The sequence below is a fragment of the Caloenas nicobarica genome, chromosome 26 (assembly GCF_036013445.1).
Source record: "Caloenas nicobarica isolate bCalNic1 chromosome 26, bCalNic1.hap1, whole genome shotgun sequence".
Taxonomy (NCBI): Eukaryota; Metazoa; Chordata; class Aves; order Columbiformes; family Columbidae; genus Caloenas; species Caloenas nicobarica.
The window spans coordinates 1,621,936-1,634,569 of record NC_088270.1 but is presented as its reverse complement, the minus strand read 5'-3'; the positions used below and the strand labels follow the sequence as shown (position 1 = coordinate 1,634,569).

The window sequence follows — 12,634 nt, the reverse complement described above, 5'->3', positions numbered from 1 at the left end:
ACAGGCTGGCAAGTCTTGCCAACTTCAGATTCTTTTTCTGTTACCAGGCACACAAAAATGTAACAGGCTGTCTGCAGAAGGAAAACAGGCACGTTTGTACCATTATTTTTTAAATTAAGTTTTAACAGATTGCTTTTTTGGGTTACCAAATCAATGACCAAGACTTGCAGTAGGAGAGGGGAGAGACAAAAGTCATAACAGAGGAAATGTCACTGGATTTAACCCTCTGGTAGTTTTGTCTTCCTGTCCTCCATCAAAAGCAGACCTGTGTGGTGGCATGCGCACGAGTTCTCTCCAAGTCCTGGCACGGGCTGGCTGTTGTGTCTACCTTTCCTGAGACCAATTGTGCGGACAGAGAAGCCTTGGTGGGTGTTGTGTTCTGTCTCTGGTCTGCCCAATGTATTACTGGAGAAATTGGTACTGGGCCGTTCTCCCTGCAGCTGAACAGCCAAGTCCTTTAACAAAATAAATAAATCCAGACATGTTAGATGCTTTTGTCATTGTTTTGGAGTGAAGCCCAGGGACAGAGCACAGGCCTGAGAGGTCTAGGTGGTCCTTGTGTTCTCCCCGTTTCTGCCTGGTTGGACCAGGTGGCTGTGGAGGGCTTAGAGGAGAATGAAGCGAGGGAGGCTGGTGTGGAAAGCAGCCATCGGGGAGATGATGTGAATGGTGTGTGTCAGTGAGTGCAGCAGCTCCAGCTTTATCTACATCTGAAGAAGTAAAAAACAGTGTCGGTGCCCCTAGGGCCTCGTTCCAAGTCCTGGTTACTGTGCCTCTTTTTACTGCAGGTGAAAAGACATTGTCTGCTGGCTAATGCGGAAGACTCGGAGAAAGCGGTGCTGCAGACTCAGCTGGCTTTCAGCTGCTCGCTCTTCTATCGCAGCCGCTTCTCTGCTGGTCGGTCGTGCAATAACAATGCAGCTGCCTTAGGTGCATCATAGGAGGTGTTCAAGAAGGTGTTTTTGTATAGCTTTCCTGGTACAAACACTTTTCATTAGCAAGCGTGCAGGCGAGGAGCGCCTGGATCTGCTGTGGCCAGCGCGGATTTTGAAGATGCGACCGAGCATCTCCTCCGAAGCAGCGCTCTCGCTGCCCTGAGCGGCTTTTGCGCAGCCGCCGCTGGGTCGGGGGTCGCGGGCGCGACTCGGCCCGGGGTCCCGCCCCCCGTTTCTGGCCTCCGCGCCCCGCTCCCGCCGCGCCGGGGCCGGCACAGCCGCGCCGCCGCCGCCGCCAGCCCGGAAGCGGAAGGTGTGCGGCGGCAGCGGCTTCCAGCTCCGGAGCGCGGTGCCCTTGGGCCGCTGCGGACGATGGCGGCGCTGGTGCTGCTGCGGGCGGGGCTGGCGCGGCCCCGCGGAGCGCAGATGGGTGAGTGCCCGCCGGCCCGGCCGCCGCGCCGCCCTGGCCCGCCTCGCCCTGACCGCTCGTTCTCTCCGCAGCTCTCCTCGGGAGGACCCTTCGCCCCCGCCCCGCGGTCCTGGCGGCCGTCGCCGATCGGAGCGCTCCGGCCCGGCAGAGCCACAGTCCCCCCCAACAGCGCCACGGTACGGCCGCGGGGCAGCGCCCGCCGGGCGGGGTGGGGGGGTGGGCGGGGGTCTCCTCTCTCCCGGGGCTGCGAGCCGGTGCTGAGCCGTTAACCCCCCGCCCTCCAAACCGTTGCTCCAAGTGCAGCCAAACGATGTGTTTGTTCTTCATGTGCCTGTTAGGCCCGTGTCTGGTCAGGGTTGTCGATTTTTTGAGCCAGGTAGGAGCAGCCAAGGGCAGGAAAAAATCGACGAACGGCACAGTGGTTTTTCTCGTGTGGGGCAAGCTACAGATACCACCGGAATGTGCCACCGTCACCTGCGACAGCGCTGTTTTCAGTGCATGGCGCTGCTGTCCATCTGCGCTCTGCTCAGGTCTGGTTTAAAACAAGGCAGATTTGACTTGACACTGCTCGAGTTTGAAACCGACATCGCTCGTGTCAGTTTCAAGCTTGTGAGTGCTGCGAGTCTTTAAACAGGAGATACGAACTGAATGCTGAAAATGAAATCTCTGCTTATTAACGAAGATGGTAGGTTTTTGGAGTGGAAAAGAAGGTTGAAAGATTTTTTGAAGAAATCAGGAAGAAGGTGTAACTTTTCTTATGTATCAGTAGCAGTAACAATATGAAAACACTGCAGTTGTGACTTCTTGAACAGTAGAGCTGCTGATTCAGGGAGGTTAATCTGAGAAGTCTGACCTGTAGGCAGACAGTATTTCTTAGATTGTTTTCTCTGTCCATGCGGTAAGACCACACAGAGGTGATGAAAGATAACCATGCCAAGACCAAGTTCTGGTCTGTCAGTTGCATAATTAAATATGAGAAATGTTTTGACTGGAGGTTAAGGATGTTTTGTAGCCATTACAGTGCAACTTAGAAGTGGAAAGGATGATGAAACACTTGTAAAAGAAACTGGTGTAACGACAGCTAAGCCGTTTCCTTCTTTTCTGTTCTGGACGTCATATTGGCAACAGACTTCACGCATGTTCTGGGAAGCATTCTTGGCCGCGGAGTTCTACAGGGACAGCTTATTAGTCCACGGCCTGGGTCTCTTTCATGTTTTTCTTCAGGTCCTTTGCATTTCCCGTCTTGTCACTTTTCTAAATTTCTTTCTCCTTGCAAAAATGAACAAGAACATTTGCATTTTGGTTTAGATGGATGGATAATATCTGTGAGTTAGGTAGGCACTTTGGCGGAGTATTCTGTTATAAAAGTAATTTTACAGAGTCAATTCTTGACATTTTTAGCCTGGGCTGATGCTGACGTTCTGGTTCAAAGTATTGTTTATGGTGCTAGGGTTTGGGTTCACTCCAGAACTTCCTAGATGTTTGGGTTTGGTGGGGTTTTTTTTCCTTCCCTAATAGTATTTGCATGCTTCTAAAATGTAAGAGTTGGTTACAGGGCTCCCTAACTGGTATACTCTTTCTAGAGGCATCTGTCATATGGTTCAGATGGTGCCCAGCAGAGTGTCAAAGGAGGACTGAAATCCTTTGGCTTTTAGGCTACTTCTAGGCCATATATCATTTGATGGTCCCAGAAGTTTCATCTGCTGTTTACAGTTAAAAATAGAAGTCCTGGTTCCTGGGCAGAACTGTGCACAGTTACCATGATGTGCCATTCACTGGAACTTGTAGGTGTGTTTATCCGGATCTCAAAGCCGTTTCTCAAAAGGTGGGAGTAATAAATAGTACATGATATTCAGGAAATTCACTAGACAAAAATGCCTTTGGAGACAAGGCATTATAAAGTAGATATACAATCCATAGCAGTATTTCAAAGGCATCTAGGTTTTGCTTGGATGAAAGTTTAGTAATTGGGTTGGAGAAAACACATAATTGTGAGGTGCTGATCAGGATGAGGTATCTGGTTTTAAGGTTACAGCACTTCAGGCAGGAACTTTGCCCTGAAAAATACTTCTCTTTGCAGGCAGTTCCAAGGCTGCATCCTTGCACTGGACAGGTGAGCGAGCTGTCAGTGTCCTCTTGCTGGGTCTCCTTCCTGCAGCCTACCTGTTTCCTGGACCAGCCATGGACTATTCGCTGGCTGCAGCCCTCACTCTTCATGGCCACTGGTAAGCACAGTAGGTCCCTATTAAATAAAAGGAGGCTGAGGGGAGACCTTCTCGCTCTTCACAGCTACCCGAAAGGAGGCTGGAGCATGGAGAGTGTTGGTCTCTTCTCCCAAGTAACAAGTGATAGGACAAGAGGAAACGGCCTCGAGTTGCACCAGGGGAGGTTTAGATTGGATATTAGGAAAAAATTCTTCCTGGAAAGGGAAGCCAGGTAAGCTGCCCCCTGTTTCTTGGAGGCAGAATCCACGGATTCTTGTTGTTTGAAAGAGCTGTGCTCAACACCTTGGTTCTTCAGTACTGTTAAGAAAACTCTGAGCCAATATGTACATTTTTAATAGAATATGTGGACTCTAGGTTGGTTTGTTTTTAATAGGTGCATCTTCTTTTTGAGTGGGGAACTGGGTATTCTTTAGGAAAGGTTGATGATAGCAGGTGAAAAAAAATGATGCGTTTGAATCATCTTGTTAGAATGCTCACATGAACTCTGTGGTTTGAAGTGGGGAATGCTCTTTTCTGATTCCAGTTTTTTTCTCTCTTTTTCTGTAGGGGTCTTGGACAGGTTATAACTGACTACGTCCATGGAGATACAGCCATTAAACTGGCCAATACAGGCCTGTATGTACTGTCAGCTGTTACCTTTGCTGGCCTCTGCTACTTTAACTATCATGATGTTGGTATCTGCAAGGCTGTTGCCATGCTGTGGAGTCTCTAAGATGCAACGGAGTCCCTGACAAACACGATTGTTCACCGCTGCCTCTGCTTTGTAACATTTTTACGAACATGTTTAATGCAAAAGAAATTAATAAGCATGGGTCTATAGTGAGTACATACTGCAGCAAGTTCAGAGCTAGCATTTTAGAAATAAATATCCATAGTTTTTTGGTTTATTGCAACAGCAGTAAAAATGTTAGAAAAAGTAGATTTAAAGTGGGTAATGTCCAAATGAGTGTAAGTTGATTTAAGCTGCACTGTAAATTGGGAGGAGTTAATGAGTTAATTATCAGTGACAGAGTTACACAGCTGAAGGTACCTTGCCTTGTAATGGCAGCTTTACTGAGGTTTTCTAAAATAACTGTTGCTTGATTTCCTATTTTGTAAAACAAATTTGACTTGCAGAAAATTGAACTGTTACTGCTGACATCACAGCAACTGAACTGTATGTAAGGCACACCCTGTAACTCTTTGGACTCTGAGAGCTGATGTAAAAAGGGAATACTTTTTTCTTAATCCATACAATAAAGAATTTACAGAAATTGTGTGTGCCCTTCTGAACAATTTTTACTGCTTTTGGGTTATTTAAAATGTTTTCTCTGCAGATAGGGTTTTTTTTTCCCCCTAAAATCAAATTCAAATACTAATTCATAGTGTTATGTTACTGTTCGTACTGTTACTCTGCATCACTTCATTTAAATTTTATAAACCAAACTTGTTATGAATATGTATTGTCCTTATTACTTAAAGAGGTGACTTAGATTTTACTTAATAAACCAGTCTGTCCATTAGAAAATGGAACAATAATTGACTAGAAGAAAGAGACTTTTGCAGATTAATTTCAGGAGCCATAAATAGCATATGGCTTTCATAGTCTCCCTGGAACATGTATGTTCATCTGCAACATTTTGGGGGTTTTTCTAAATAAATACTAAAACACATTTTCCTGTGCGACTGAAAAGACAATAAACATACCCTTCCTGTCATAGCCTTTACGTTTTAGAGCATTTGAGGTGGGGAATGAGATTCTGGTTTCCAACTTTCTTCTCTGCTTTATCTTTTCTGACTTTCATAGTAGTAAGGAGTGGTTGACTGTTTCCACATTCCAATGGAACTTCTGTCATGCTATTAAGAGGAAGCGGAAGAGGACTGTGTGTTACTGTCAGTCTGATTGTGCAATGAACAGAATGAATGTTGCTGTTTGAATTCCACAAGACTCTTTGATTTGTTTTGGTTTTTAAACTGGATTGGATTATTTACTTACTTACTTATTTGTATAACCATTGGAAATACCAGGTAGTTGGCCACTTGCTTGTTCATCAGCTGTTTGATGAACAGGCAATAAAGATTTTAGGTGTCAAACTATACAGGCCTCTGGAGGCATGCATGGTTTTGTTTCTTCATTGTGTAATTCCTTTTATCTGACTGGAAAACATTCTTCTGCTTCTTTTTTGCCAAGAATTTGAACTCGTTTTCCAGTGCAAGATGCTCATTTTTGTACTGACTTATGGTAGCTAAAAACATAAAACTGGCTTGCCTCAGATGAATGAAGAGTAAGATTTATTTTATAAAAATCCCAGACATATTTTAAGACTGTTGAAGTATGTCATAGGTTGTAACTTTCATTCTGACTTAACTTGTAAACTTATTTCCATGGTTTCATCCACTTCATCTTCTCTTGACAGTTTCTTTAGAATTAATTTTCTTAAGTAGCCTTCATCCTCAAAGGCCAAGAACATTCCTTGTTCCAGTGAGTATTCAAACTTAAATGCTCTGGAGCTAAAAGATGTAAACGTCTTTTTGAAAAAGATGACATTACTTTCATCAGGAATTTCTTTGGGAACTTCTCCTTCCTGAGGAAGAAAAAAGGAATGAGTTAGTCCCAGCATAAGGCCTGAGCAGTTTTGTTTCTTACACGTTTGAATTCTTAATTTTGCCTACACTTATATATACATAAGGTATGGAAAGCAGATACTTACCCTAAATCGAACTATTGTTTTTCCATGTTCTTTCTCACAACACATGTAATAACTTTTATCTTGTACCTGGATGCTGAATGCAACAGGCATCCCTGTTGAAGGTGTAGTAGTTTTGTAATAGTGAACGTTGAAGTGCATTCCACTGCCTAAATAAAAATTGTTTATTATTAATAGATGCTCCGGAGAGAGCTGCAACAACTTAAGTGTATTATGTCTTACCGTTCCACTGGCAACTGCTCTCTTCCCATAAAGTGAGAATTGGATTTCTAAATAGTAATCAGTAAACCGTATTATAACTGTAAATAAATAATGTTCCATAAATATAGTTCTGAATGAATTGCTGAGGCCCCCCACGATACAAGATTGCAGCTCTCTTAGCTTTATTCTTATAAATGAAGTCTTTACTCTCAGTCTCCTTTAGAGTCAGTGATTACAAAGAACAAAAGCACGCCTAGAGCAAACAAACAGCGCAATGGTCATAGCATATATTTGAAAAACAGTGTACCAGATTTCATCTCTTGATCTGTCACATCCTCAAAAGCTGCCATGTCTAAATCTGGTCGAACCACAAGCAGCTGGCTCTTTACATTTCGAAGGACTCGGTGGAGAACTTTTTCCTTACAAAAGGCATCACATTCCAGCCCTATAGAAATATAAAGCAAAGAAGGTCAAATATTTTCGCTGTAATCTCCTCAGATCTTAACAGATCCCTACGGGCTTAATCTCATCGATAAGGATGCCAGTGAAATAGGTTCTTAGCATGGAAATCTCAAATAAAAGTGAGGCCATGTAATTCTTTCCACTCCTGGATTGTAGCAGCCCAGTCACCAGAAGGTTTTCCCAGATTACAGCAGTCTGTATAAATAGGCAAGAGAAGCTACTGTGTGCATTAATGAGAGTTCAGAAGCAACAGTTCTCTCTTTTGCCCAACAGTTAGAATTGCATGCAAAGGTCCTTATGTTAGGGAAGCCACTAACCTGTACTTTAGGAGGAAATAAAGCAACATCAACTTCAGAAGGAGAAGGTGAGCTGCAGCTCTCTTTTTTATTTTTACAGTAGCCATTATCAGTTTGAAAACCTGTTCTCTAAGGCACAGAAAGCATTTGTGGGTTAGTAAGAGTGAGCAGGTTAGTTCAGGTAAAATTGATAATGAAGTTAATAAATTGTGACCTTTCACCTTACCATCATCATCTTGGTTCCAAGTGAGCAATATAAAAAAAAGGAAAGAAAAAACAACATTAAGCGCTTTCTTTTGTGGGTACAGAGCTTTCTACCCAGTTGTGTTCTACAAGATGGGAAGGCAGACCGCCATCTGCGCATTTCCAGCTGTACTCCCCAGTATTGCTAATTCACCAAGCTGAACTATTCTAACTACAGAGTATATTTTATTTGTGAGCATAACAAACTCAACAGAATTATGAAACCACCAGTCATTTGAGAACTGGAGTTACCACCAAACCCAGAGGCATGCAAAATGTTTTAGGGTTACTGAAGGGTGAACAGCTCAGGTCAGTTTAAAGCTATAACCAAGGAATAAATAGCATGTAAATTTTTGTTTTCGTCAACACCTTTACGTGAGCAAAAGAACAAGAAACGGTTATTAAAAATTGCCTCTAAAGAAGAGACTGTTTTCTGACTAACATTTTCCCATAAGATTGGAAGTTACCCACTTACTTCAAGCCCACCGCACAGTATTACAACACTTCTGAGTTTCCTTTACAGGAATGTATTATATGAAGCAACAAATATTTTGCTGACTCAGATGCTTGTCTAACAATGCTTGAAACTGAAGCTTATGGGAAAATTAGGTGAAATCAGACTGATAAAGGAATTGTATTCAAACAACAACAAAAAGTTATTAAATGCTTAAGGTGTTCATCAACAATATGGTACTGACCTGTTAACACAGCTGTCTCAAGTTCAAATTCTTTTTGCAGTGGCTCCACAATCTAAAAACTGTCATTCTTCTAAGTGGGTTGGGATTGTAACTGCTTTGAGGATTGCTCAAATAACATGGGGGGAAACAGGATTCCAGAAAACCAGGGATGCCAGCCCCAGGAAAGGATTTAATTGTATATCAGCTTTTGATCTTCCACACAGAAAGATAACACTGCGTCTCCTTCAGCATCGAATAATACTTACCTTCAAAATAGAGGCAGAAATTTTCTCCAAGTTGTACTGCACACACAAGAATGTCTTCATCACTCATCTTCACTCTGCCAAAAACACAGGGAGAGGATTTGGAGTTAAGAACAATGCTTCTTACTCTGTGTCTTGGGCTAGTTCTGTTCTAGCACACAATACTATAACAGGGCTGGCATGTTTGACTACCTGTTGAAAAATTGCTTTTTTAAACGATTGGTCTCCTCTGTTGCTTTTTATCATTATTTAGAATGTCACAAAGCATCCTTCAAGTTCTGTTACTTGCTTATGGTGTTTTAACTCCAGTTGAATTCTGAGCTTGATTTCACAGCTATTCCCCCTCAAGAGTGACAGAGAAAGAAGTGAAGAAGATATATTTCCCTTGGAAATGGCAACAGTCATTTTAGGAAGAAAAAAAAATCCTGCACTTTGAGGGAAGTATTTGAGAGTGATTTGTTCTCATTGTGTTTGTTATATGGTCTATAGTTCTGGCTGGTTTGTGCAAAAGAGACACCTAAGTTCGCAGCAGAAGAATGCATTTTTATTTCCAAACATGCATACCCAAGTCTTTGACATGAAATACCACAAGATTAAATGGTGCATGTCTCATCTGCAGTGAAGTAAACCAAGAAGTCAAGGACCACCCTGTTACTCTAAAGCAGAGGGGGAAGGCAGGAACGATTGCTAAAGGATTAAAGGAAAAGGCGGCCTTCGGTTTAACGGGTAAAACACATAAAACTACTACACTTCTTCCCCTGATGTGCAGTAAAAGGTGGTTAGATCTTTTACCGCGCACATTTGAAAGGAACAGTAGAAGCTAAAAGGCATTCGTAGCCGAGCGTTGGCGGCGGTGTGTAACGACTTGCCCCGTGGAGAAACAGGGTTGCAGAGCAGGGCCACACCCTGGCGAGCTGTTCCGCGCCGGAGCCAGCCCGGCGCGGCGCGGGATCCCGCGGGCGCGGAGCCGCCGGCGCTCGGGCCGCCGCGGTGCGGCTCAGGGATGCCCTCCCTCCATCGCCAGCCATCGCAGGGGAGGCGCTCCGCCCGGCGAGGCCAGAGGGGCGCCGGCGATCCTACCTCGCTCCTCGGTGGGCTGCAGCGGGACGATGCGAGACGCAAGGGCGAGCGCAGGCGGCGGCGGGCCGGGGATCGCCGACGCCCGCTCCCGCGGCCGCAGCCCACGCGTTCGGCCCCGCGGGACGCGATCCCGCCCCGCTCCCCGCCGCGCGCATCCACGCGTACCTCGGGCGGCGGAGCCGAAAGCCGTGCGGCTGCGGAGTCCCGTCTGGCTGGGCGCTCGGGCTTTCCCGGGGCAGCTTCACCGCCGTGCCGCCTGCATGCCTTCGTGCGAGCCGGGAGGAGGGCGAGCTGGCTGCTGCGGGGGGGAGGCGGCTGTTAGAACGATCGAGCGAGGGGGATTTTCTGGTGGCTTGGCTCGCTATAGGACAAAAGAAGCCGGCTGAAAAACTGCAGGGGAAATTAGGGCTCTTTCCCAAGATATCTGTCTACGTCTGCATTTATTCTGCGGCACTTCCCCTCGTCGGTGGGGAAGGCAAATCATGATTTGAGGTTACAAAGGAAGCTTTGTACGAATCTCTTGATCTCGCACAGATGTCGTCACAGGACGCCTTGTTTCTACACCAGGGTGTTGTAGTCTGTTTGCTTGGTCCATAAAGTCTCAAGTAGCAGTTTTGAAACAGGTATTAGCCGTCGGCATGCAGATTTCCCCTTCTCCACACACTTCAAAATTGCCCGTAAACTTTGCGTCTGCCTTGGGGGAGGCCAGTTTAGGATTGAACACACATTGCACGCGTCTTGTTCTTCCTAACAACAATAACAAGAAATAGATCACTGGTGTCTGGTGGGAAATCTTCAAATTATTTTCTATCCCTTTGTAAACAGATAGCTTCGGGACAGGAATTTAGGCTCCTTTCAAGGAAACAGACAACCAGAAACTGTGCCTAGTAGTCGAAGCCCAATTGCTAGCTCCTAATTTAACAGCTGTAAATTGTTTCCCACGTATCTGTTAATTGCAAATAAATAAAACAACGATGACTATGACTCATACCTGACTGCTGCGGTCTCGAAGTGCGATGCTCTTCGGAATGTGCTTGCTGCCTTTGGCGTTTATGGAGTGTTTAATGTGACAGCTAACTGGTTTCTGGTTACCCATTTCTGTCTATTTTCCTGATAGCTATTTTGTAACAAATAGTTCCTTCTGGTGAAGTACGATCAAATTGCCTCCTGCCTTTTTCAAATAAACAGCTCCAGCCTTTTAATTTTCAACCTCTGAATAATTTTCTTCAGCTTCAAATTAATATTCACGTCTCTTCACTCCAATTGACTTTTAACATTTTTTTGAAAATTTGGGCATCGGAGCCTTACTCAGTAGAGTTCCCCACTTGGGTGATACTGCTTGCTTTTCTTGTTCCCAGCTATCTAATTTTTAATTTCATTGCAGGTTTTGTTTTTTGCTTGTTGGTTTGTTTGTTTGTTTTTTAAAAAAAATGCTGTAATTATTATTATTTAGTCTTTTTTTCCACATTAAGTTTAAATTTACATTCTGATCACTAGTGAAACATTAAATAAAGTTGTACTTGGTACCAAAATGTGTGCAAAAGCACCACAGCCAATGCCAGTCAGCCAACATCGTTTATTTTGTGTTAACTGCTGGCACTAATATTTTTTACCTATTGACATTCTATATGAAACTATCAAGAAGGAGGACTTGGTCTTTCTTGCAAATCTTTAAGATCTTAAAGATTCAATTAGGTCATTTAGCAGATTAGATTAAAGGAGTTTTCTTCTCTTAGTCTGTACATATTTGCACTTCTAAGGACCAGGTTCTAATTTATAACAACAGCTTCTATTGTACATTTTAAGCTTCTGGCATTTTACTATCTCCAAATTTAAAGGAACTGGAACTACTTTTACAGTAAATGGTTTAGAGATTTTTTTTTTCTCCATTCTGAGCTTTCTCCATAGACTTTCACATCCTTAAGGTACCAGAAGTGGTAAAACAATTCAACTATTTTAATTCAGGCAGTCTGTGAATAAAAATATCTTAATATAGTAATGGTAACTCAATTTGGTAAGCACTTAAGAATGTTTTCCAAGTGTATCCTTTCATATCTCTTCTTAATGTTTAGATAGTATTGCTAATAGCATAAAAATATCTCATATTTTTGGACTATTTAATGAAGTGGGCCATGGCAGCATATTGAATATTGTTTCTTCTTTGGGGAAGTATTTAGTTCTTGTTCTTTCAGCAGTTCTTGTCCTGAGTTTTGACTCTTAGAGCCTATTTTGATGTACGATTAAGATCCTTTCTTCTCTTGAAGCCAGAAAACAAAGATGGAGGGGAAAAAAAAGGAGCGAAAATTGCCTTTACTCCAGCAGAGCTTAAAATCTTGCAATGGTTTTCTCCACTGTAGCTAATGAAGCCGTGATTTAGGAAAGTAGTAACTTGATATAACATTTGATATTTCTGGCCAACAACATGGTGTGATATTGAAAGAGCTCTCCTGAACCATCACAGCTAATTTCTTCTTGTTGTAAGCAAGCCACCTCATCGTGTAATCTGCGTCAGTCATTTCATGATAAAACCAAATATAGCTTACCTACCGAAGTGAAGCACAAAAATAAGGAAAACACAGTCTTTTCCACTGCTTAGAGAGAGAGAGAAAAAAAGTAGGTCTTGGCAGTTGTCTAATTTTAGTAGCATTATTCATTTTAGTGGCAGCAGTCTCTCAGATTTGAGTAATTCACGGCTTGTCTTCTGAAGCAGATCCGTCCAGCTTCACCAGGCATTTCACCGCCATCCCACAACGTTACAGCGATTCAAACTGCGACTACACCTGTCACAGGTGCTTAGAAGGCGAAATATGACCGGAATTGTTGGAGCGGACAGCGCGACACTTTGAATAGCAACGGTGAGTTTCACGCCGCTTTCAGTCAGCTGTGGAGCTGGCGTGAGGCGCTTCTCCCCGGGGGTCACTGAAGGAGGGAGAGGTTTCGGCGGCGAGCCTCGCTGATGTTTTCCCCGGGCAGCCTTGCAGAGGTGGGCCCGGCTGCCAAAGGCTCTGCAGGAGGCCGCCGGCCTCCCCAGGAGCCGCGGGCAAGGCGAGGGCTCCGGGCCGGGCTCCGGGCGGCCTCCCCGCGGCCTCCCCGCGCCGCGGCCGCCCCTCGCGCAGCGGCCGTTAACGGCCGCCA

The 12,634-nt window shown here is 44.3% G+C and overlaps 2 protein-coding genes across 2 annotated transcripts; one reads left to right on the top strand and one right to left on the bottom strand.

The window, feature by feature from the left end:
- Nucleotides 1-1,277: 1,277 nt before the first annotated feature.
- SDHD (succinate dehydrogenase complex subunit D) lies at nucleotides 1,278-4,843 on the top strand. The gene is made up of 4 exons (XM_065652154.1): nucleotides 1,278-1,365; nucleotides 1,437-1,541; nucleotides 3,446-3,590; nucleotides 4,137-4,843. The coding sequence occupies exons 1-4, from the start codon at nucleotides 1,308-1,310 to the stop codon at nucleotides 4,300-4,302; spliced, it is 474 nt and encodes a 157-aa protein (XP_065508226.1). The 5' UTR covers nucleotides 1,278-1,307; the 3' UTR covers nucleotides 4,303-4,843.
- A 1,010-nt stretch (nucleotides 4,844-5,853) lies between these two features.
- Nucleotides 5,854-9,744, bottom strand: IL18 (interleukin 18). The gene is made up of 6 exons (XM_065651980.1): nucleotides 9,665-9,744; nucleotides 8,423-8,496; nucleotides 7,463-7,471; nucleotides 6,786-6,923; nucleotides 6,281-6,426; nucleotides 5,854-6,154 (listed from the first exon to the last, which is right to left on the bottom strand). The coding sequence occupies exons 2-6, from the start codon at nucleotides 8,487-8,489 to the stop codon at nucleotides 5,924-5,926; spliced, it is 591 nt and encodes a 196-aa protein (XP_065508052.1). The 5' UTR covers nucleotides 8,490-8,496; nucleotides 9,665-9,744; the 3' UTR covers nucleotides 5,854-5,923.
- Nucleotides 9,745-12,634: the final 2,890 nt, after the last annotated feature.